Source organism: Heterodontus francisci, chromosome 13 (genome assembly GCF_036365525.1).
Source record: "Heterodontus francisci isolate sHetFra1 chromosome 13, sHetFra1.hap1, whole genome shotgun sequence".
NCBI classification, from domain to species: domain Eukaryota; kingdom Metazoa; phylum Chordata; class Chondrichthyes; order Heterodontiformes; family Heterodontidae; genus Heterodontus; species Heterodontus francisci.
This window is the reverse complement of record NC_090383.1, coordinates 85,336,007-85,362,669: the sequence shown is the minus strand read 5'-3', so window position 1 is coordinate 85,362,669 and position 26,663 is coordinate 85,336,007. Positions and strand designations below refer to the sequence as shown.

The following is a 26,663-nucleotide window of genomic DNA, read 5'->3' as shown; positions in this document are numbered from 1 at the left end:
CACCTTAAACCTATGTCCCCTAGTAACTGACTCTTCCACCCTGGGAAAAAGCTTCTGACTATCCACTCTGTCCATGCCGCTTATAACTTTGTAAACCTCTATCATGTTGCCCCTCCACCTCCGTTGTTCCAGTGAAAACAATCCGAGTTTTTCCAACCTCTCCTCATAGCTAATGCCCTCCAGACCAGGTAAACCTCTTCTGTACCCTCTCCAAAGCCTCCACGTCCTTCTGGTAGTGTGGCGACCAGAATTGCACGCAATATTCTAAGTGTGGCCTAACTAAAGTTCTGTACAGCTGCAGCATGACTTGCCAATTTTTATACTCTGTGCCCCGACCGATGAAGGCAAGCATGCCGTATGCCTTCTTGACTACCTTATCCACCTGCGTTGCCACTTTCAGTGACCTGTGGACCTGGACACCCAGATCTCTCTGCCTGTCAATACTCCTAAGGGTTCTGCCATTTACTGTATACTTCCCACCTGCATTAGACCTTCCAAAATGCATTACCTCACATTTGTCCGGATTAAACTCCATCTGTCATTTCTCCGCCCAAGTCTCCAACCGATATCCTGCTGTATCCTCTGACAATCCTCATCACTGTCCGCAACTCCACCAACCTTTGTGCTGTCCGCAAACTTACTAATTAGACCAGCTACATTTTCCTCCAAATCATTTATATATACTACAAGCAGCAAAGGTCCCAGCACTGATCCCTGCGGAACACCACTAGTCACATCCCTCCATTCAGAAAAGCACCCTTCCACTGCTACCCTCTGTCTTCTATGACCGAGCCAGTTCTGTATCCATCTTGCCAGCTCCCCTCTGATCCCGTGTGACTTCACCTTTTGTACCAGTCTGCCATGAGGGACCTTGTCAAAGGCTTTACTGAAGTCCATATAGATAACATCCACTGCCCTTCCTTCATCAATTATCTTCGTCACTTCCTCAAAAAACTCAATCAAATTAGTGAGACACGACCTCCCCTTCACAAAACCATGCTGCCTCTTCCTTATAAGTCCATTTGTTTCCAAATGGGAGTAAATCCTGTCCCGAAGAATCCTCTCTAATAATTTCCCTACCACTGACGTAAGGCTCACCGGCCTATAATTTCCTGGATTGTCCTTGCTACCCTTCTTAAACAAAGGAACAATATTGGCTATTCTCCAGTCCTCTGGGACCTCACCAGTAGCCAATGAGGATGCAAAGATTTCTGTCAAGGCCCCAGCAATTTCTTCCCTTGCCTCCCTCAGTATTCTGGGGTAGATCCCATCATGCCCTGGGGACTTATCAACCTTAATGCTTTGCAAGACACCCAACACCTCCTCCTTTTTGATAATGAGATGACTGAGACTATCTGCACTCCCTTCCCTAGGCTCATCATCCACCAAGTCCTTCTCCTTGGTGAATACTGATGCAAAGTACTCATTTAGTACCTCGCCCATTTCCTCTGGCTCCACACATAGATTCCGTTCTCTGTCCTTGAGTGGGCCAACCCTTTCCCTGGTTACCCTCTTGCTCTTTATATACGGATAAAAAGCCTTGGGATTTTCCTTAATCCTGTTTGCCAATGACTTCTCATAACCCCTTTTAGCCCTCCTGACTCCTTGCTTAAGTTCCTTCTTACTGTCTTTATATTCCTCAAGGGATTCGTCTGTTCCCTGCCTTCCAGCCCTTACGAATGCTTCCTTTTTCTTTTTGACGAGGCTCACAATATCCCGCGTTATCCAAGGTTCCCGAAACTTGCCAAACTTATCCTTCTTCCTCACAGGAACATGCTGGTCCTGGATTCTAATCAACTGACGTTTGAAAGACTCCCACATGTCAGATGTTGATTTACCCTCAAATAGCCACCCCCAATCTAAATTCTTCAGTTCCTGCCTAATATTGTTATAATTAGCCTTCCCCCAATTTAGCACCTTCACCCGAGGACTACTCTTATCTTTATCCACAAGTACCTTAAAACTTATGGAATTATGGTCACTGTTCCCGAAATGCTCCCCTACTGAAACTTCGACCACCTGGCTGGGCTCATTCCCCAATACCAGGTCCAGTACGGCCCCATCCCTAGTTGGACTATCTACGTATTATTTCAAGAAGCCCTCCTGGATGCTCCTTACAAATTCTGCCCCATTGAAGCCCCTAGCACTAAGTGAGTCCCAGTCAATATAGGGGAAGTTAAAATCACCCACCACTACAACCCTGTTACCTTTACATCTTTCCAAAATCTGTCTACATATCTGCTCCTCTACCTCCCGCTGGCTGTTGGGAGGCCTATAGTAAACCCCCAACATCGTGACTGCACCTTTCCTATTCCTGAGCTCCACCCATATTGCCTCGCTGCATGACCCTTCCGAGGTGTCTTCCCGCAGTACAGCTGTGATATTCTCCTTAACCAGTAATGTAACTCCCCCACCCCTTTTACATCCCCCTCTATCCCGCCTGAAGCTTCTTAATCCTGGAACATTTAGCTGCCAATCCTGTCCTTCCTTCGAGCCTTGTTTAGTTCATTGTTATTGTCATTCAGCGGACTCCAGATTCATGTTTCCTTGCTGTGTATTCCTCAAAAATGACCACTTCACAAGATTGATATGTGTGTGTCCCATTTCACGGCTATTTGACTAGACATGTTTACAGTCTTTACTGGTTAAAAAGCTAATAGTCTCCCTGGGATTATCCAGGTTCTAACAACTTTTAAACAAAGGATCTTTACACGGTCTGGATTAGTCCTTTTCATCACTTCTCGACATGTCATGACTTGTACAGAATTCTATCTAACATTCAGCTGAGCTTATCCATCATGCTTTTGTGGCTATGTTACAATTTTAACCGATATACCTAAGGATATGACAACTAAGTTCTAACGGTGCTATAATAAAATAAACTCAATCCTGCATTATGAATAGGTCCAATAGGGAGGTAAGGTGAAATTTCCTTACTCAGAGTGTGGTTAGAATGTGGAACTCATGACCACAGGAAGTGATTGAGGAAAATAGCTTCAATGTTTTCACAACAAAATTAGATGAGTACATGAGAGAAAAGGGAATGGTAAGATATTCTGAAAGGCTGATCTGAAGTAGATGAAGTGGGAGGACACTTGTGTGGAGTATAAACACCAGCACAGATTAGTTGGGCCAAATGGCCTATTAGAGTATTGTATATTCTATGTCATTCTATGTAATTAATATCCTTTGTCTTCACTTATGCATTTGGTGCTACCCTTAATGTTTCCCATCTCCTGCTTGGTGACCTCACTTCATCGAAAGCTCACTGAGAAGTTTTTCTGTATGAGGAGTGCTATAAAAAGTGCAAGATGCTATTGCTGTTGACCATTGTGGTGACTGTTTTGACCATTTAAAATTTCCATTCAGAAATACTTTGCCCATCTTGCAATGTAATTTCACATTTTTGCAATTCATACAGCACACTTCTTGGATGGATTTTTGAGCACATTTCATTGCAATCCTTTCAGTCACAGCAAATCATTTTCTTGCATTCTTCTTTCGCCTGGAAATTTGGCAGACCAATAGCAAATCTCCTCACAACTTCAATATCAATCCTGATCTAATTCAGGGAGACATTGCAACTTAGGATCAACAAGCTAGCATGTTTCCCCTTACACGGACACCGCCTAATGGCATGGCTGAAAGTTAATGAAAAGTGAAACTCGTGGTTGGTAAACTCAATTATAGAATGCTGCTAGGATATAAAAGTTTAAGCACACCAAGTGTGAATGAAACTTAATTTTTCACTGCTTCATGAAGCATTGCTTAGGAGAGTTTTCCTTCAAGGCAGTGCTTAAAAAAACTATTTCATGATGTACTCATAAACAGTCTTTTCTTCAATAAATTCTTAGTTGTTATAAATCTGCATACAGCTGACTGCTTTATAATAGTCTGTAAGAGCAAAACAACGAAGGTCTCATAGTAAGGGCTATGTTATCGACAGGATGCTTTATTCATTTTCTCTGTAACGGATAGAGCCATAAATAATGCATGTCATGTCAAAGGCTTTTGGATATCAAAGAGTCTTGCAGTCAGAGGTTGTTACATCCATCAGGCAAATTTATATTTCACTGGTTATCTATCCACACTGGTTATAAATAGTCTGATAGCCTACTAAAACCTGAGGAAATGCTTTTGGTCTGTATGGAGGGGTGGAAAATTCAACATCATTTCATCCATTTTTCTGGAGTAAAATAAAGGAAAGGGAGTTGAATTTTTGAATTTCCCATTTCTGATTTTCCTTTTGAAATGCACCAGCTGCCAAATTGGAAGCCCACAACCCTTAGGTGTGCAGGGCACCCACCTAAAACAGGCTTTAGGTCCCTTGCATATGCAAATCGATGTTGTGATGGCAGTTGTAAGACTTTGATTGAAAATCATGTACAGATAGGCAGAGCTTGTGTTGCGCATGCTCTTCTTGAGCTGTCGAACCTGTGATCCTTAAAACAACCACTGGTGGCAGCTCAGAAAATGGCCTGAAAATTTTTTCTAAGTTATATTTCTGTGGAACAAGGAGGAGCAGGAGTCTTCCCCCTGGCTGCACAAAAACATTGCAGACTTCTGCCTGCCTGATCTCTTCGCCCTCTGCTTTGCCTCCCTCCCTAGGCGAGCTAACTCAACATTGAAACTGGCAGAAATTGGTCAAGCCCCATCCGCTGAGTTGCATCAATGCCAAATTTTGATCAGGTCCCAGGCTGCAAATGCTTCACTGACATTCCACCTGTTTCATTTAAAACAGTCTGATTCTTTGTCCTATCATCCGGGGCGGCACAGTGGCGCAGTGGTTAGCACCGCAGCCTCACAGCTCCAGGGACCCGGGTTCGATTCCGGGTACTGCCTGTGTGGAGTTTGCAAGTTCTCCCTGTGTCTGCGTGGGTTTTCTCCGGGTACTCCGGTTTCCTCCCACAAGCCAAAAGACTTGCAGGTTGATAGGTAAATTGGCCATTATAAATTGTCACTAGTATAGGTAGGTGGTAAGGAAATATAGGGACAGGTGGGGATGTTTGGTAGGAATATGGGATTAGTGTAGGATTAGTATAAATGGGTAGTTGATGTTTGGCACAGACTCGGAGGGCCGAAGGGCCTGTTTCAGTGCTGTATCTCTAATCTAATCTAATCCACAGTGGCTGCAAGTTTTAAAAAAATTTGTGCGTGGGATGTGGGTAACATTGCCAAGCTGCTTTTTATTGCTCATTTCTGGTGGTTCTGAGGCCATTCAGTCAATTGCACAGTATGGGACTGGCCTCACCTGTCTTCCTTGAAGAAATGAGAGAACTGTTTGGGTTTCTATAACAATCCAACAGCATTTTAACTGTCATTTTTCTGGTATTAGCCCACAAATGATCAAATTTATTGAATTTAATTTCACAACTTGCTATATTGAGATTTAAGGTTATGATTGCTGAGTTGCTAGTCTATGGATTTTGTGTTCTTCAGTCGAGACAAATACATTTTGGGATGAAATTAACAGGGTAAATTATTTGAGACCCCACCAGTGAAGTGGGGCTTTGCAGGCAGGGTTTGGAAAATTAGGTCCACAGCTACATAAATGCAATTCATAGCACTCAATTTTCAGGAATTGATTTTGGAGGCAAAATTGAGTCATGCAGCTGGTATGCCTTGACCTCATTAACAACAAATAGTTCTGCAAATATGGTCCTTTTCGAGAATTTGTGATTGTGGGTGAGCCAGAAACTTGCTATCCTGTGACTTCCAAAATCCACAAACTCAAAGGAACTAAGTTTATGGTTGCACAGTGATATGTCCAGTGACATGAGGCAAGTGATCCTGCCAGAAGGTGGGGGACCCAGGCCAAGGAAGCAAACTAGACCTCCAAACCAAAGAGAAGTGTTTGCCCCTTAGCAAGATGTCAGAAGGGGAGAATAGAAATTGGTTCTTTACAGCAGGGCTGGGGAATAGACACATAAGAATGTAGGAACATAGGAGCAGGAGTAGGCCATTCAGCCCGTCAAGCCTGCTCCACCATTCAATTAGATCATGGCTGATCATCTACCTCAACAACACTTTCCCGCATTCTCCCCACTTCATCGAGTTACCAGCCGACACTGGGGTTTCTAAGAACGAGGTCCGCAGGCATCTCGGATGCACATGCAAGGATATGAATGCCCACAGGCCTCATGCAAATGAGGTGCCCTCATACTAAATCCACGAACTGAGAGTGAGCATTATAGAGCACTGGTGCCAAGATCCCAGTGTTACTAACAGGATCATAGCCCATTTAAATTTGTAACTACTGTCTTTGTATTTTGCTTTCTAGGGTATAAATTGGTCTTGGGAAATAGGGAATCAGCATTCAACTGAATGGAAAAGAAAATTGGGTAGTGTGCATAATGGGCTGTCAATTTTTTGCACTCAGTTGTGCACTCAACTTAAAGGGCTGCATTTTAAGACTCCGCTGCCAAAACAGGCGGCGGGTGTAAAAAATGCGGCCAGCACATACGGGGACCATGTCGCATAGCCGCTGCGATTTTAAACGTGGCGGCTAATTTGCATGGCTTTGGCACCCACCCCTCGTGATGACACCGGTGCCATTTTTAAAGGGCTTATTGCCCTCAATGTACATTTAAAATTTAAAGGGCCGGTTAAAGTAAAGTTTTGCAAAAATGAATAAAATGACCTTCCAATGCACTCTCCCACCCCCACAATGGCATATCACAACATTCCTGCCCTTCTCCCCCCCCGGAATACCTGCCTTGTAAATTTGACCTACCCCCAACCGCCCAAAGTTCGGAACCTTTGTCCTTTTCCCCTTCTCATCAAACCCCCTGACCATTCCACAGCATTGTAACCCCACTCCCTATCTCCTGCACAGAGAGAATCACCTCCTCTCCCCTCCCCTCCCCTCCCCACAGGTGTTGCACCACATTTCCCCGAACGGGGATTCGAAGGTGCAGCATTGTCGGCTGCCAGGATAAAAATTGCAATATGGTGACTGAATCGCTGCAGCCTACATGGTTAGTAGGCATTAACATATCTTAATGTGGGTCCAGTCGCAGAGGGGCAGGGTGGCTGCCATGAGGCCTCGCTGCCACCGCCGGGATCGGGACAGGGCCTGCCGCCGTCGGGGTCGGTGACAGGCCTCTTCCATATCGATTGTCATTGCCCCCCCCGCTACCATTTCTGATGGTGGACGGGCTTTAAAATCCAGCCAGGTTATCTGAAGTTAAATTAATGAATATCATTTATTTAAAAACTTCAGTAGAGATCAAATTCACCACCCTGTTTGCATTCAAATCCTTTTCAGAAAATTAGAAGGAATTCTAACTTTCCCCGATGCTGGTAAAGTAGCTGGTGAGCAGTTGGAAAGAGCAGCTATGTTCCTGCTGATTACCATTAGTATTGGCAGCGCATAAGGCTCCTGCCAGACTCATGAGTGGGATTCTTGCAGCAGTAACACCACCAAGTAAAACTGTCAGGAGGCAAGCAAGGCCCTCTAAGTAAGTTGAAGTTGTTTCCTTTTTGGGGCCTGGTGGAGCACAAGGAATATTTGGCCCTCTGCTCCTCTGGGCTCGCCTTTCAGCTATGGGACCATTGCAACCCCCATCACCCCCAGGCTTACCTTACTGCTGACAGCCTTCTTTTGGTGCGGCAAGCATCCTCCAGGCTACTGATCTTGAGTATCTCATTGCAAACAGCACCCCCACACCCTCCCATCCCACCACCAGCTGGCCAGCTGCTGTTCCCCACCCAAAGCTAGTGAGCAGTTGACGGGTGGCATTCTGATGAAGACTCCCATATGGAATTGCTATCTGTTCCCGCAATGAGTTAAAATCAGAAACTGTTAAGGACATAATTGATATAAGGACATAATTGATATTTCCACTGAAAAGTAAATAATAGACTGCTTATATTTTGGAACATTAACCAAAACTATGACATGCGTAAACAGTTATGGATTATTTTGAAATAGTTGAGTATTTTTCTCTCTTTCTCTTCCAGATAGCCTCTCTACTTTTTAAAAGAACTGTTAATATAAACTTTGCCCAAATGGAGTTTTTGAAATTTCTCCTCTAGCTTTTCTTCAAATAATTTTGAAAAACAACCAAGTAAATATTGTTGGAAGATGAAGACAGCACTGGAGCTGGATAAATGCCAAGAGGAAACTATGCATACTGCACATGGTCAGATAGCAAGATCTGTCTTTAGTCAACAGAGTCACAGCTCTAAGCAAAAAGATCAAGTTCAAGAACAGGCTTTTGAGAAAGGCTGAGTTCTTCAGGTGGAAAATTTAGTGATGGCATTAAAAACACAAAGGCCATTTCAGTGGATAAATTTAATCATGTTATTGTGAAATGTGTCATTTTAAATAATTTTTAAATCAGAAATTTCAATTACTGTTAAGAAAAATGGCAGCCAATTTTGTTTTTCGGAAAGCGTTTAAAGTGATTCTGTTAGTTCATCTTTTTTTTCTTTATGTTAGTAGGTTATCCTGACTTTTCCTTCAGGATTGATTTTTCCATAAGTTCTTAGTTGTTTCTCATCGGGAGATTTCTAGCCTCTTACTGTACTTCTGAGTTGTATATTTCCTGTCCTTTTAGTTCTGATTTGCTGCAGTGATACTTTGAGTCAGTCAATAAATGTGATTTTTCTGTTATAAATGTTGACGCAAAGTTTTCCCAATATAAATACTTCCATGGAGTTTTCCTATCATAAGTGTTAAGATAAAAAGTGTTACATGAAGATTGTGAAAGTAAGGATAATGCATTTATGAAGTGCACACCATGCTCACTACTTTCAAGATATGACGAACAGGCCTGCAATGGCTGTTTTGCTGTCCTTCTGACCATTTAAATTGTCTCCCAATGGTAGATTTCATTGTACCACCTGCACAGATTTTAAAAGTAAGCTTAAAAAAATCTAAAAGGCTGTTTAAAAGCGATGAGCTAAAAAGGCATTTAGTTTATTAAGGAGTTAATATTAAAGAGTTAATATTTGTATATTTTAATTAAGTCATTGTAAAAGATTCTCCTTTTTTAGATTTTGGTGCTGGTTTAACTAGTATTAAGACAGGAGTGCAGAGTTCCAAGTGGGAAGAAAGTACACGAGGACTATGAGAGGGTGGGAGATCAGGGGCTGTGATGCAGGGGAATCTGAAGTAGTAGGTTTGAGGCACAGCAATTGCTGACAGGTATATGAAACAGAGGTTTGGGGGATCAGGAGAAGACCTCAGCACCAGTGGCCAGCTGAAAGTGGGTTGGGCAAGTAGGTTTAAGGATTAGGTACAAGGCCAGACACTACAGCTGAGGAAAGGAAATAGGGCAGGTGAAGAGTGGATAAGCTCAGACTAAACAATGAAAATTTGAATCAAGAAATGCTGGAACCACTCAGCAGGTCTGGCAGCATCTGTGGAAAGAGAAGCAGAGTTACCGTTTCGGGTCAGTGACCCTTCTTCGGAACTGACAAATATTAAAAATGTCACAGGTTATAAGCAAGTGAGGTGGGGGTGGGGCAAGAGATAACAAAGGAGAAGGTGTAGATTGGACAAGGCCACATAGCTGACCAAAAGGTCATGGAGCAAAGGCAAACAATATGTTAATGGTGTGTTGAAAGACAAAGCATTAGTACAGAAAAGGTGTTAACGGACTGAATATTGAACAGCAGCAAGTGCAAACATGAAAAAAAACAGTGGGTAAGCAAACTGAGCAAGCTGAAATGAAATGAAATAAATGCAAAAAAAAGGTTGTAAAAAATGTAAAAAAGAAAAAACAACTAAAAATGAAAGTAAAATGGGGGGCTGTCATGCTCTGAAATTATTGAACTCAATGTTCAACAAGTAAGGACTCCATTCCATTCTCCCAGTTTCTCCGTCTTCGACGCATCTGCTCTGATGATGCTACCTTCCATGACGGTGCTTCTGGTATGACCTCCTTTTTCCTCAACCATGGATTCTCCCCCACTGTTGTTGACAGGGCCCTCAACCGTGTCCAGCCCATTTCCCGCACCTCTGCCCTCAACCCTTCCCCTCCCTCCCAGAACCGTGACTGGGTTCCCCTTGTCCTCACTTTCCACCCTATCAGCCTCCATATCCAAAGGATCATCCTCCGCCATTTCCACCATCTCCAGCGTGATGCCACTACCAAACGCATCTTCCCCTCCCTTCCCCTGTCAGCATTCCGAAGGGATCGTTCCCTCCGCGACACCCTGGTCCACTCCTCCATTACCCCCACCACCTCGTCCCCGTCCCATGGCACCTTCCCCTGCAATCGCAGGAGGTGTAATACCTGCCCATTTACCTCCTCTCTCGTCACTATCCCAGGCCCCAAACACTCATTTCAGGTGAAGCAGCGATTTACTTGTACTTCTTTCAATGTAGTATACTGTATTCGCTGCTCACAATGTGGTCTCCTCTACATTGGGGAGACCAAGCGCAGACTGGGTGACCGCTTTGAGGAACACCTCCGCTCAGTCCGCAAGCAGGACCCTGAGCTTCCGGTTGCTTGCCATTTCAACACTCCCTCCTGCTCTCATGCTCACATCTCTGTCCTGGGATTGCTGCAGTGTTCCAGTGAACATCAACGCAAGCTCGAGGAACAGCATCTCATCTACCGATTAGGCACACTACAGCCTGCCGGACTGAACATTGAGTTCAATAATTTCAGAGCATGACAGCCCCCCATTTTACTTTCATTTTTAGTTGTTTTTTCTTTTTTACATTTTTTACAACCTTTTTTTTTGCATTTATTTCATTTCATCTTAGTTTGTTCTGTTTTTTTTCATGTTTGCACTTGCTGCTGTTCAATATTCAGTCCGTTAACACCTTTTCTGTACTAATGCTTTGTCTTTCAACACACCATTAACATATTGTTTGCCTTTGCTCCATGACCTTTTGGTCAGCTATGTGGCCTTGTCCAATCTACACCTTCTCCTTTGTTATCTCTTGCCCCACCCCCACCTCACTTGCTTATAACCTGTGACATTTTTAATATTTGTCAATTCCAAAGAAGGGTCACTGACCCGAAACGTTACCTCTGCTTCTCTTTCCACAGATGCTGCCAGACCAGCTGAGTGGTTCCAGCATTTCTTGTTTATATTTCAGATTTCCAGCATCTGCAGTATTTTGCTTTTATTTGAAAATTTGAATCGTGCAGCCCAAGGTCAGCTGCCCAAGGATCAGGTTTAAAAACAATGAAAACTGGGTGAAAACAACAAAGTGGTATTGCAGTGTGGAAGACCAGAACTTGTAATGTGATAAGCAATGCTAATATAGGTTTTTCCCACAATATATGTTGACAGGGAAGTATTAGTCAAAAAACATAACACAGGAAATCAGAATAATAATTATGTAGATTAGCAATGCTCCTGCAATCATAGAACTCTGTGGCACAGAAAAAGGCCATTCGGCTCATTGTGTCCAGTACGGCAGAAAAAGGGCTATCCAGCCGAATCCCACTTTCCAACTCTTGGTCCGTAGTCTTGTAAGTTATGGGATTTCAAGTGCATATCCAGCTAGTTTTTAAGTGCGATGAGGGTTTCTGCCTCTACCAGCCTTTCAGGCAATGAGTTCCAGACCCCCACCACCCTCTGGGGGAAAAAAACCTCTTCAACTCCCCTTTAACCCTCCAAAATATTCCAGTAATAGCTGTAAATCAGGAGGTGGAAGGAAGAGAAGAACTTGGTGAAATTACAATCACCAGGGAAGTGATACTGAGCAAACTGATGGAGCTGCGGGCTGGTAAGTCCCTGGGTCCTGGTGGGCTTCATCCTAGGGCCCTAAAAGAGGTGGCTAATGAGGTAGTAGATGGGTTGGTGTTAATCTATCAAAATTCGCTAGATTCCAGAAAGGTTCCATCAGATTGGAAAGTAGCAAATATAACCTATCTATTCCAGAAGGGTGGGAAGCAGAAAACAGGTAACTATAGACCAGTTACCTTGATGTCTGTCGTGGGGAAGGTGTTAGAGTCAATCATTAAGGAGGTTACAGCTGGGCACTTAGAAAAACTCAAGGTAAACGGGAATATTAAGCATGGTTTTGTGAAAGGGAAATCATGTTTAACCAATTCATTGGAGGTCTTTGAAGGAGTAACATGCGCTGTGATTAAAGGGGAGCCCGTTGACGTACTGTACTTGGATTTCCAGAAGGCATTTGACAAGGTGCCACATAAAAGGTTATTGCGCAAAGTAGGAGCTCATGGTGTACGGGGTAACATAATAGTATGGATAGAAGATCGGTTGGCTGGCAGAAAACAGAGTATGCATAAATGGGTCCGTTTCTGAGTGGCAGGATGTGACAACTGGAGTCCCACAGTGATCTGTGCTGGGGCCTCAACTTTTTACAATTTATATCAATGACTTAGATGAGGGGAGCAATGGCATGGTAGCTGAATTTTCAGATAATACAAACATAGGTAGGAAAGTATGTTGTGAAGAGAACATGAGGTTGCAGACCGAGATAGCTAGGTTGAGTGAGTGGGCAAAAATCTGGCAGATGGAGTATAATGTGAAGTTTTTTTTTAGAGATACAGCACTGAAACAGGCCCTTCGGCCCACCGAGTCTGTGCCGACCATCAACCACCCATTTATACTAATCCTACACTAATCCCATATCCCTACCACATCCCCACCTGTCCCTATATTTCCCTACCACCTACACTAGGGGCAATTTATAATGGCCAATTAACCTATCAACCTGCAAGTCTTTGGCATGTGGGAGGAAACCGGAGCACCTGGAGGAAACCCACGCAGACACAGGGAGAACTTGCAAACTCCACACAGGCAGTAACCAGAATTGAACCCGGGTCGCTGGAGCTGTGAGGCTGCGGTGCTAACCACTGCGCCACTGTGCCGCCCAAAGTTGTTCACTTTGGCAGGAAGAATAAAAAAGCATAGTATTATTTAAATGGAGAATTCCAGGGTGCAGAGGGATCTAGGTGTTCTAGTGCATTAATTACAAAAAGTGTGCAGGTGCAGCAAGTAATAAAGAAGGCTAATTGAATGCTCTCCTATATTATGAGAGGAATTGAAACTGAAAGTAAGGATGCTATGCTTCAAATATACAGGGCATTGGTGTGACCACATCTCGAATGCTGTGTGCAGTTTTGGTCTCCTTTTTTAAGGAAGGATGTAAATGCATTGGAGGCGATTCAGGGGAGGTTTACTAGATTGATACCTGGAATGAGCAGGTTGTCTTATGGGGACAGGTTGGACAGACTGGGCTTGTTTTCATGGGAGTTTAGAAGAGTGAGGGGAGACTTGATTGAAGTATGGGCCGAATGGCCTACTTCTGCTCCTAATTCATATTCGTATGTAATTACTTTAAATCTATGCCCCCTGGTTATTGATCTTTCTGCTAAGGGAAATAGGTCCTTCTTATCTACTCTATCTAGGCTCCTCTTAATTTTATACACTTCAATTAAATCTTCCCTCAGCCTCCTCTGTTCCAAAGAAATGAGCCTCAGCCTATCCAATCTTTCCTTATAGCTAAAGCTTTCCAGTCTTCGTAAATCTCCTCTGTACCCTCTCTAATGCAATCACATCCTTCCTCTAATGTACTGAACTAATAATTTTTGGTAATACTGTGTCATTATTACTTATGAAAGAAGGAAAATTATTTTTTCTTTCACAAAAGCATTGAGTGAGATACAGTGATACAGTTTTGTAAAACAATAGTGCAGATACTCTCTGTAAGCAGTTTGAATCTCATCATTCACTCTGCTTGCTTCTTGTTCCCACTGTTGTATGACTAATTAAACTTACTTTATTGGTAAAATCATAAAGCAGAATATCTTAGATAATATTGACAACAAAAAAGCATTGGCAATAATGTATAATAAGATATGTGCAAATCAATGTCTTCCAATTTTTGGTCTTACTCTGCTTCTTAAGAGTCTCATGTTAGAGCACCATGGTTGCTAGCAGTGTTCCAGTTCCTTGCCTACTGGCTATTCTTCATCTGTGAGCCTAAATGTTGAGTTAATATCAAAAGGGCTTTTGAGAAATCTCCATTAAAATATTCATTAAAATCATAGCTATGTGGATTCAGGGCAAACCCTTGGAATGAATAAGAAACTGGCTGCAGGATAGGAAACAATGATTACTTGTTAAGAGTTATGTCAGAGTGTGGAGAAGTACTAAGTGAGGTGCCTCAGAGCTTGACATTGTGGACTGTTGCTGTTTCTAATTTATGTAAATGACATGGATTCAGATACTCAATGCAAAGTGGTCAAATTTGCAGGTGACACCAAACTAAGACAGCAGTGCAATCAGAGGTAATAGCTCAGAAATTATGGAATGAATTGGACAAAATATGGCAAATGTCATAATAAATGATCAGAAAATGGCGGATAAATGGGCGGAAAATTAGACGACACATGTACTTCATGAATGGTGTTGAAATAGCTGAAAGAAATTTAGGAGTCTTCAGTGGATTCGTGCTGAATCTAGGTAGCAATCAAGAAAGCCAAGAGGATGCTGAATTCCATTGTCAAATCAGCAGAATATAAATCAAAGGAGGTAATGATCAAACTTTGTCGTACCCTGGTTAGACTACACCTTGAATATTGTATCCAGTACTCATTGCCAAGAAATAAGAGAGACATTCAAGCACTGGAAGCAGTACAAGAAAAACCACGAGGCTGATCCCCCGTGTCAAGGGTCGGAGTTTTGAAGAAAGAGTAGAAATTGAGCCTGTCAGCATAAGAGCCATATAAGATTGTTAAAGGTATAGAAAAAAGTTAACTTGGAATATTACTTTGTATTGAACTATGGGAATAGAGTTAAGGGATATTAGCAGTAAAAGATAATTGTAGGACAGATATCAGGATATTCTTGTTCACACAAAGAGTGACCAAAATGTGAGATAAACTTCCAGATGGAGTAGTGGAGGCAAAAACTCTCAAATCATTTAAGAAACAATTAGATGCTACAATGGGTCTTTCTGAATGGATGAATGAAGATGGACCTAAGGACTATTCTCATCAATAATTATCTTGTCATCTTGTATTCAAAGACTTTACAGCTGCAAAAACATTACAGCTGAGCTTGAGCCTGTCCTCTCCTAACAATCACACGTGTGCATTTCTAGCCAGGGTCATTGAATATGTCAGGATTTTACCATAAAAGTTAGCACTGTATCACATCTTATGCCAAAGTATTGCTGATATGGTAAAAACTTCAATTTACACATGCTTTATCATTCTTCATTGCCGAAATATGGAACAACTGCTAGACATTATTAAAATGGATTTAAAATTGTTTAGCGTAGGATAAAGAGTAACAGGACTAAATAGTCTGGAAGGTTTAGAAGGTATGGTGAGAATTTTACCATGGGTAAGCATGTGGGATTAGATGTGGGTGGGGGTTAAATCGGGAAAAATTATGAACGCCTGGGGAAGCTGTCTCCAACCTAGTGACTTCTGGGTTTTCCAAAGGTGGGACAAGGGACGGGCAGCTAACCAGTTCCCAGGAGGAGGTTTGGCATTTTAAATATGGTAGTGGGACTTAACCTGCTTTGTACGTTTAACCCGGAATACCAGGTTTCACAGGCCTCAGGAAACTTTGCAGCTGAAGCGAAGAGAGGACAGCTTCAGGGAGAAGGTAAGTGCCTTCACAGCTGTGCATGTGGGCCAGAAGGAACAGGAGTGCTCCCCACTGGCCCTCCAGGTTCCTGCCCATCAGACACCCTGCCATAAAAAGGCCTCCGGGGTCAGGGGTTCAACATCAGCCCCCTCCCCCACTCCAGGATCATGAATTGGACTGACCTGCTCCTGTGGCCTGCTCCATATGCTCTCCATCTGACTGGAAGCCAAGCCTGTCAATCCGGCTGACGTCCAGGCAGAGAACCATCTGGGGCAGAAGACTCATGCATTGGAGTTAAAACTCCACAGCATGCATGGAGAACCAGACATCTGGGTTTCCTCTCCGAAACACCATCTTCAGCTGCCTACGTAACCTGACCCTATTAAATATCCACACCCACGTTTCTGTAAAATAAATGGATACCAACTAATCATTTGGTTAGTAACACACCATTCCATCAGTAATTTTTTAAAAACTTGTAAAGGTATTTCCTTATTATTAATTTATAATGTTATATTCTAATTAGAACACTGTATTCAGAGGATGAGGAGGACACCCCCACTTGATGAACTTCAACCTCCTCCCTATCAGGATGATAATGGATCACCACATCTCTCGTACACACCATCAGAACTGGATGACAAGTGTGAACTGTCTCATTCCAGTGCAGATTGCAACAGCCCACGTTGTTCATACAGTAAGTGCCCTAGCGAGGGAAGTGTAGGCCATGAGACAGAGAGCTACCATCACAAAGGATACGAGGAGGATGTTCCCAGCGACAGCACTGCCATTCTCAGTCCAGAGGTAATAGGAATGGAGATTTTCTCCTGGTTTATTGAGTTATGTTTCACTTCAAGTATCCATCATAACTACGGGAGTTGCAATGATTTACAAACAAATTGAAAAACCTCATTGTACTGTTTTCTGCACCTGTTTATCCTTCCTCAAGTTAAGCAGATTTTTTTTTTACTTCATATCGCTCTGTAGTGTCTTGCTGTCCATTTGTTTATATACTTCATTTTCTCATGCATTTTCGGTCATTAAAAAGATAAAGTCTCACTTAGCAACTAAACTGATTTCCTTTCTGCCCCGGCTTTTAAACTGGTTGTTAAGCAAGGGTCCAGTAGAAATGTTCAAAATTATCAACGTTTTCTTTAGATTAAATAGTGTAAAAATAGCCAGTCATTTCCTCGGAGCTGCTCCAGCTCTGCCAACATAACCTCACCATAAGTGCAGCAGGAACACAATTTTGGCAGGTGCTCAGGTTTCTGCTGCACCTACGGTGACGTTACGGTGGTGGAGTAGGAGCATCTCCAAGGAGATTCCTAGCTAATATTTTCTATAGTTGGCGATTCAGTAAGAACAGGGCAGAAGATTAGGATTAGAACTAAAAATATTGATGGGGAATTTAAAAGAATAGTTTTCCTGTGAAGGGCTATTAGTATATTGAGTGCATTCCTGCAAATGGCTATTGTAGCTGATTCAGTAACCCCATTTACAAGAGTATTATATAAACAAATGGGGAAAGAATTGCTCTGGTTGTTATGCATAGAGACATTGTCAATGAATTAAAGAAGAACATTTGTTGTGTCACTCTGTACAGAAATCAAAACAATTTTTGATCATTGGAGAAGAAAAATATTAGAAGATATGATCAGAGAGAGAAGGAGGATTGGGTTAGTTAGCTTTGATTTAAAGGTAGCACCATTCATAGGCCTAATACAAGCATATGAACGTACAAATTAGGAGCAGGATGGGCCAAATCGCCTCCATCTATGCAGAAATTTCAATCATTTTAAGACAGTGCACACTATGGTTGGAGGCTCTTACCTTCTCATTGATAACATTTCAGTTCTGTAGTACAATGTGGCAATGACAGGAGTGCCACCTCCAGTTCTTTGCCTCTTTCTCTGCTCTCTTCTGTAAGGATAGAAAGAAGAGACTAATGAGTGTGAGCTGTGGAATGTTTTAAGAGGATGGAAGGACTGCGTTTGTGGAGGGTCGTTGTGAGGGATGAACAAAACTTTGTAATAAGATGAGGGTGAGTGTCAACGGTGGCTGATCAGATGGGGATTTGAGGAGGTGCCGCAAGAGAGAGGGATGGGTGCACCTGTAAGGTTTGTGGTCTGAGGAGTGATGTGCAGGAGAAGGTTGGGGAAGGCAGAGTGAGGGGGTTTGTAACAATATCCCCTCTAATTTTTTTTGTTGTGCGCGTCCTATTCATTTAAGCGTGCAGGACCTTTAAATTTTTTGGCATGGCTACGCATGCAATGTAATTTATCGGCCTGCACAGGAGCTTCCAGGTTGCTACGTGGCTGCACAGCCTAGAGGGAGCACTGGTTTGTACGTGAACATGCCATGCCACTCACCTTTCCTGCCCTGATCAGATTGTTACATCACTATATCCAGGAGTGACACACCATGCTTTGTGGAACACCTCTGTTCAGTCCACTAGCATGACCCTGAGGTACCAATTGTCATTTGAGTTCTCTGCTCCAGTCCCACTCTGACTTTCTACATTGTTCTAATGAAGCTTAACAGAAGTTCGAGGAACAGCATCTCATCTTTCAGTTAGCACTTTACAGCCTTCCGGATTCCTTTTGTCATGTAATCTCTTCTGCCTTCCACCCTTTCATAGATCTTCCATTTTGTTCAGCCAAAAGCAAGAGTCCAGAAGGCTGTGTTCCCTGCCCGATGCCAGGGTTCGGGACATCTGCTCGGTGCTGGAGAGGAACTTGCACTGAGAGGGGGAAGATCCAGTTGTTATGGTCCACGTGGATACCAATGACATAGATAGGACTACGAAAGAGGTTCTGCATAGGGAGCAGCTAGGGGCTAAATTAAAGAGCAGAACCTCAAAAGTAATCTCTGGATTATTACCTGAGCCATGAGCAAATTGGAGTAGGGTAAATATGATTAGAGAATTAAATGTGTGGCTCAAAGATTGGTGTGGGAGAAAAGGGGTTTGAGTCATAGGGCACTGGCACTAGTACTGGGGAAATTGGCAGCTGTTCCATTGGGACAGTCTTCGCCTGAACTGTGCTGGGACGAGTGTTCTGGCGAGTCATATAACAAGGGCAGTAGAAAGGGATTTAACTAAATAGTGGGGGCGAGGGATCAAATGAGGGAAGATATGATAATTTAAAGAGAGAGAAGGCAAGTGAGCAAGGTAGCAATAAGGGAATTGATAATCTGAGTGTGGCAGGAAGGGACAGAGCATACAAACTGAAGAGTGAACCAGCAGATAAAGGTAGAGGTTGTGAAATAATAAAAAGACAGAATTAAGACACTTTATCGGAATGCACACAGCATTCGCAACGAGGTGGATGAATTAACAGCACACTTGTGTTACAACCGAGGCGGGAGCAATGCATTGTCAATTCAGTCCCGTCACTCCACAGGTCGCAGCTTATTATGAAAGTTTTCCCACCCAACCAGAAAACAGCCAAATTAAACACTCTTGTAAAGCCCCCAGAATAAAACAGACCAAACTAGGTATCTTTAGACATCAACAAATTAACCATTTATAAAAACTAAATCTTAAACAGTATTAAGATAACCCTATGTCTAAAGACCTTGTAACTTCTTATTTTAACCTAACTCCTCCATTCTCTCACACACACTCAAAAGTCAATGGTTAACCTTTTTTTTTTAAACCATGTTTTAAAAATTAGCTGTTTCTTAAGAATAAATGAATAACTGGGTTATAAGTCTTTGTGGGTTATGTTGCTGATGGGTGAGGTATCCTAGTGTAAAAATAATCAAATGCCACTCGAAGTCTCCATGCAGATTTGATGAAACAGTCCTTCAATAGATAAGCATTCAAAGCACTTCGGCTGCAGCAGGGGTCAAACAGTTCTTTAAACAAGGGGTAGAGCAATGGGTCCACTTGGATTTTAAAACCAACAGTCTGTCAGTCAAAACTTTATTGCAAATTCCAGAAAACGCAATCAGTCAAGAGAGATTCAATCTTGAAGCAGAGATTTCTTGCATTAGAAGTAAAGAAAAAGAATTTTGCTACCTCCACCAGTACAATTGGTTTCTTTAAAGGGTTTTTGCCTCCTTAGGCAATTGACACTGGCCTGTAGCTCATTGTAGAATTTCTGCTGAGAGAAATAGACAGCTGCTTTCGACAGTAAGCACGCTTCACTAGTGTCTCTCAAAACTGGTTTCAGTTGGTTTTTACAAAGTTAATTTGAAACATTATATCATGTGATCTCCTCACTCTCCTGCTGTTGCCTAGGTAACAGATGCAGCTGGCATACTGTGCCTCTTAGTTTTTAAAGGTACACTGTTTTTAAACAGAGTCTTAAAGGCACACTGTTTTAATCCGAGGAGAAAATAAATGCAGTTCCATGACACAGGTATGATCTAATTGCCATTACGGAGATGTGGCTGCCGGGTGACCAAGGCTGGGAACTGAATGTTCAAGGGTATTCGAATTTAGGAAGAAAAGGCAAAAAGGCGCTGTTAATAAAGGATAAGATCAGTCCATTAGTGAGAGAAGATCCTAGATTGAAGGATTAAGATGTAGAATCAGTTTGGGTAGAGCTAAGAAACAGCAAGGGGCAGCAAACATTGGTAGGAGCTGTTTATAGGCCACCAAACAGTAGTGGTAATGTAAGGCATGGTATAAATCAGGAAATTAGAGCTGCATCTTCCAAGGGTCATGCAGTAATCTGTGGGACTTCGATCTACATATCGACTGGGTAAACCTAATTAGCATTAATGTTGTGGAGGACAAATTCCTGGAATGGATACAAGATGGTTTTCCAGAATAGTATGTTGAGGAACTAACTAGAGAATGGGCTATTTTAGATCTGGTATTGTGCAATGAGAAAGGGCTAATTTATAATCACATTGTAAAGGAGCTTCTAGGGAAGAGTGACCATACTATAATAGAATTTTACATTAAGTTTGAAAGTGATGTAGTTCAATCTGAAACTAAGGTCTTAAAACTAAATTAAGGAAGATATGAGGGGCAAGTTAGCTGTGGTAGATTGGGACTACATTAAAAGGTATGACAGACAACTCAAGAGGTGAGGTGAGAGTGACTGCCCTTGACATCAAGGCAGCATTTGACCGAGTATGGCATCAAGGAGCCTTAGCAAAACTGAGGTCAAAGGAAATCGGGGGGAAAACCCTCCACTGGTTGGAGTCATACCTAGCGCAAAGGAAGATAGTTGTGGTTGTTGGAGGTCAATCATCTGAACTCCAGGACATCACTGCCGGAGTTCCTCAGGGTAGTGTCCCAGGCCCAACCATCTTCAGCTGCTTCATCAATGACTTTCCTTCAATCATAAGGTCAGAAGTGGGGATGTTCGCTGATGACTGCACAATGTTCAGCACCATTCGCAACTCCTCAGATACTGAAGCAGTCTGTGTAGAAATGCAGCAAGACTCGGACAATATCCAGGCTTGGGCTGATAAGTGGCAAGTAACATTCACGCCACACAAGTGCCAGGCAATGACCAAATCAAACAGGAGAGAATCTAACCATCTCCCCTTGACATTCAATGGCATTACCACCGCTGAATCCCCCACTATCAACATCCTAGGGGCTACCATTGAGCAGAAACTGAACTGGACCAGCCATATAAATACCGTGGCTACAAGAGCAGGTCAGAGGCTAGAAATCCTGCGGCGAGTAACTCACCTCCTGACTCCCCAAAGCCTATCCACCATCTACAAGGCACAAGTGATGAGTGTGATGGAATACTCTCCACTTGCCTGGATGGGTGCAGCTCGAACAACACTCAAGAAGCTCGACACCACCCAGGACAAAGCAGCCCGCTTGATTGGCACCCCATCTACAAACATTCAGACCCTCCACCACCGACGCACAGTGGCAGCAGTGTGTACCATCTACAAGACGCACTGCAGCAACGCACCAAGGCTCCTTAGACAGCACCTTCCAAACCCGCGACCTCTACCAACTAGAAGGACAAGCACAGCAAATGCATGGGAACACCACCGCCTGCAAGTTCCCCTCCAAGTCACACACCATCCTGACTTGGAACTGTATCGCCGTTCCTTCACTGTCGCTGGGTCAAAATCCTGGAACTCCCTTCCTAACAGCACTGTGGTTGTACCTACCTCACATGGACTACAGCGGTTCAAGAAGACAGCTCACCAACACCTTCTCAAGGGCAATTAGGGATGGGCAATAAATACTGGCCTGGCCAGCGACACCCACATCCCATGAATGAATAAAAAAAAAAGTAGACAGGGAATGGCTAGCATTTAAAGAATTAATACATGGTTTACAACAAATGTACATTCCTTTGAGGCACAAAACACAACAGGAAAGGTGATCCAACCATGGCTAACAAAAGAAGTTAGAGATTGTAGGAAGAGGCTTATAAAGTTGCCAAAAAGGTAGTAAGCCTGAGGATTGGGAACATTTTAGAATTCAGCAAAGGAGGACCAACAAACTGATAAAGAAAAATAGAATATGAAAGTAAACAAGCAAGAAACATAAAAACAGACTGTAAAAGCTTCTACAAGCGAGAAACATAAAAATGGACTGTAAAAGCTTCTATGCTTGGGTGGAACTAAGAAACAGCAAGGGGCAGATAAGAAACAGCAAGGGGTAGCAAACATTGGTAGGAGTTCTTTATAGGCCACCAAACAGTAGTGCTATTGTGGGGCATGGTATTAATCAGGAGATTAGAGAAGCATGTAGCATGGGTATTACAGTAATTATGGGTGACTCCAATCTGTACATAGACTGGGTATACTTAATGAGCACTAATGCTGTGGAGGACGAGTTTCTGGAGTGTGTTAGGGATGGTTTTCTAGAGCAGTATGTTGAGAAACCGACTCGGGACTAGGCTATTTTAGATCTAATATTATGTAATGAGAAAGGGCTAATTAATATTTTATAAAAGAACCTTTAGGGATGAGTGACCATAATATGATAGAATTTTACATTATGTTTGAAAGTGAGGTAGTTCAATCTGAAGCCAAGGTGTTAAATTTGAACAAAAGAAATTATGAAGGTATGAGGGGCAAATTGGCTGATGTGGATTGGGAAAATACAGTGCATAAACAATGGATAGTCTTCAAAGAATTATGACATAGTTTACAGCAGCTGTACATTCCTTCAAGGCACAAAAAACCCAAAGGTAAAGGCAGTCAACCATGGCTAACAAAGGAAGTTAAGGATTGTATAAGATGAAAAGAAAAGGCCTATAAAGTTGCCAGAAATAGTAGTAAACCTGAAGATTGGGAGGATTTTACAATACAGCAAAGGAGAACCAAGAAACTGATAAAGAAAGGGAGAATAGAATATGAATGTAAACTAGCAAAAAACATAAAAAGCGGACTGTAAAAGCTTCTATAAGTACGTAAAAAGGAAACGTTTGGTTAAGACAAATGTGGGTCCATTACAGGCAGAGTCAGAGAATTTATAATGGGGAATAGAGAAATGGCAGAGAAGCTAAATGATTTCTTTGTGTCTGTCTTCACTGAGGAAGATACAAGACATCTCCCAGAATTAGAGATCCAAGGGACTAGGGAGAATGAGGAATTGAGGGAAATTAGAATTAGTTAGAAGGTTTTATTGGAGAAATTAATGGAACTGAAGGTTGATAAGTCCCCAGGACTTGATATTCGCCATCCCAGAGTGTAGAAAGAGGTAGCAATGGAGATAGTGGATGCATTGGTGATCATCTTCCAAACTTCTATAGATTCTGAAATGGTTCCTGCAGATTGGAAGGTAGCAAATGTCACCCCACTATTTAAGAAAGGAGGGAGAGAGAAAACCGGGAACGAAAGAGCTGTTAGACTTACATCAGTTAGAATCTATTCTAAAGGCTGTGATAAATGGATACATGGATCATAATGATCTGATTGGGCATAGTCAACATGGATTTATGAATGGGAAATCATGTTTGACGAACTTGTTGGAATTTTTTGCGTATGTTACTAACAGAATTGATAAAGGGGAGTTGGCGGACGTAGTATACTTGGATTTTCAGGAGGCTTTTGATAAAGTCCCCCACAGGAGGTTGGTTAGCAAAATAAAGCACATGGGATAGGAGGTAATATACTGGCATGGATTAAGGATTGGTTAACAGGCAGAAAACAGAGAGTAGGAATAAACGGGTCATTTTCGCATTGGCAGGCTGTGACTATTGGGGTACCGCAAGGATCAATATTTGGGCCCTAGCTGTTCACAATATATATCAATGAATTGGATGTGGGGACCAAATGTAATATTTCCAAGTTCGCAGATGACACAAAACTAGTTGGGAATGTGTGTTGTGAGGAAGATGCAAAGCGGGATCAAGGGGATTTGGACAGACTTAGTGGGCTGCATTTTAAAAGCCGACGCTGAAATAGGCGGCAGGTATAAAAATTCTAAAATGTTCCCAATCCAAACGCGGCGGCTCATTACCATGTCGGGGGCGGCTGCACCATCTCCCCCTCCCCGCCCCCCCCCCCCGATGACTTGGAGGGGGTGGGCGAGCCATCCCCAGCAATGGTGTCCGGCGCCAATGTGCAGGCACCAGCGCCATTTTTAAAGGGCTCACAGCCCTCAATGAGCATTTAAATTTTAAAGAGACAGTGACCTTTAAGTTTTTAAAAATGAATAAAATAAGCTTTCCATGCCCCTCATGGCATTACACATCATTCCTAGCCTTCCCCCTCCCCCCCCACCCCGGAATACTTAGCATTACAATTTGACCTCCCCCACCCCCCCACCCCCCAAATTTCGGAACCTTTGTCCTTTACCCCTTCCCATCAACACCCGACCAATCCAAAGTGTTTTAACCCTGCTCCCCACCTCCCACTACAGTGAAAATCTCCTCCTCCCCCCTACCCACAGGTGTCGTGCCTCGTTTCCCCGAACGGGGGACTCGAAGTCGTGGCATTGCCAACTGCTGGAATAAAGATACCAACCTGCTGGCAGAATCGCTGCGGCTGCAAATTTATTAAAGGTAAGTATCAATTTGCATATTATAATGTGGGTCCCGTTGCTGAGCGGCGGGATGGCTGTCACGAGGCATCGCCCCCGATGCCAAGATCGGTACGGGGCTTGCCGGTGTTGGGGTCAGTGGCAGGCCTCCTCTGTTGCTATCTTCTTTCCTCACCCCCCACCACCCCCGCCACTGTTCCCGGCATCAGAGAGGCTTTAAAATCCAGTCCAATGAGTGGGCAAGTATGTGGAAAAATGTGAGGTTATCCATTTTGGCAGGAGGAATAGATGTGCAGAGTATTTCTTAAATGGTAAGAGATTGGAAAATGTAGATGTACAAAGGTACCCGGGTGTCCTCGTCAGTAAGTCACTGAAAACTAACATGCAGGTGCAGGAAGTAATTAGGAAGGCTAATGGTATGTTAGCCTTTATTGCAAAAGGATTTGAGTGCAGAAGTAGTGAAGTCTTGCTTCAATTGTATAGAACCTTGGTTAGACCACAGCTGGAGTACTGTGTGCAGTTTTGGTCCTCTTACCTTAGGAAGGATATTATTGCCATAGAGGGAGTGCAATGAAGGTTCACCAGACTTGTTCCTGGGATGGCGGGACTGTCCTATGAAGAGAGATTGGGGAAACTGGGCCTGTATTCTCTAGAGTTCTGAAGAATGAGAGGTGATCTTATTGAACCTTACAAAATACTTAAAGGGATAGACAGGATAGATGCAGGTAAGATGTTAACCCTGGTTGGGGAGTCTGGAACCAGGGACACAATTTCAAAATAAGGGGGAAGCCACTTAGGGCAGAGATGAGGAGAAATTTCTTTACTCAGAGGGTTGTGAATCATTGGAATTCTCTACCGCAGAGGGCTGTAGAAGCTCAGTCATTGAGTATGTTTAAAGTAGAGATTGACAGATTTCTAAATACCAATGACACAAAGGGAAAAGGGGATAGTGCAGGGAGAAGGCATTGAAGTGGATGATCAGCCATGAGTGTATTGAATGGTGGAGTAGGCTTGATGTGCTGAATGGCTACTCCTGCTCCTATGTTCCTATAGGTATGTAAAAAGGAAAAGATTATCAAAGACAGATCTGGGCCCATTACTGGCAGAGACAGGAGACTTTATAATAGAGAATAAGGAAATGGCAGAGAAACTAAGCAAATACGTTGGGTGGAATTTTATGCTCACCCCAGCGGTAGGTTTGGAGGCAGGGAGAGCATAAAATTGGGTGGGGTGGTGGTGGCCGCCAACGTCTCGCCTACACCGAAATTTAGTCTGGGGCAGGAAGGCCTGTGAACTGTCTTCCCACCCCGCCGTCAACTGAGGCCCTTAACTGGGTAATTAATCCCTAATTAAAGTCCTCTTCTCACCGCAGCTGCAATCACCCATGCGATGGGCTCCCCTATCGCCGCATAGGAAGCATGGCCCAAAAAATCGTGCAGGCAACTTCCTGGCTACGGGATTGTGGGGGGGGGGTTCCCTCGTTCAAAGGCACCTGCTTGAACGAGGGACCTGGCATCAGGAAGGGGGGTGCCCACTGAGCCATCCCCATGCCTTTGCTGCTGACACCCCTCCCCCACCTCCCCTGCGATCCCCACCCTGTGAGACCTCTCCCACCCTGACCTATCTTAAGCCTGGTTACAGTGCTGCTCCGTGGTGTCTGGTCGCTGCAGCTACAACAGCAGCTACCACCTCCATGGTGGCGCTGCAGTTGCCGGCCCCTGATTGGCTGGTGGCTGTGCAAGGCCGGGACATCCGGCGACAGGGTCCTAAATCCTAAGGAAGGCCCGCCGATTTCAAGTTAAGTGCCTGGTTGGCACTATGTTCAGCGGGCCTGCCATACAAAAGGCAATGCGGGGATCTCGGCATTGTTTTCCCCCGATGTCGAGACCACCCTTGCCAGCATAAAATTCCACCCTTTGTGTATTTCTTCACGGAGGAAGATACAAAAAACATCCCAGAAATACTAAAGAACCAAGGGACTAGCGAGAATGAGGAACTGAAAGAAAGAAATATTCATTGAAAAGTGGTGCTGGAGAAATTAATGGGACTGAAAGTTGATAAATCCCCGGGACCTGATGATCTACAGCCGAGAGTGTTGAAACAGGTGGCTATAGAGATAGTAGATGTGTTGGTGATCATCTTCCAAAATTCTATAGATTCTGGAACAGTTCCTGAAGATTGGAAGATAGCAAATGTAAGCCCA

At 43.3% G+C, this 26,663-nt stretch overlaps 1 protein-coding gene across 2 annotated transcripts in view; it reads left to right on the top strand.

The window, feature by feature from the left end:
- Nucleotides 1–26,663, top strand: part of LOC137376126 (synaptotagmin-14-like) — a 133,450-nt gene that overhangs the window by 48,660 nt on the left and 58,127 nt on the right. For both annotated transcript variants that reach the window (XM_068044138.1, XM_068044137.1), the window contains exon 3: nucleotides 16,064–16,341. In XM_068044138.1, coding sequence (XP_067900239.1) covers nucleotides 16,064–16,341 — 278 coding nt within the window. The remainder of the gene's footprint in view (nucleotides 1–16,063; nucleotides 16,342–26,663) is intronic.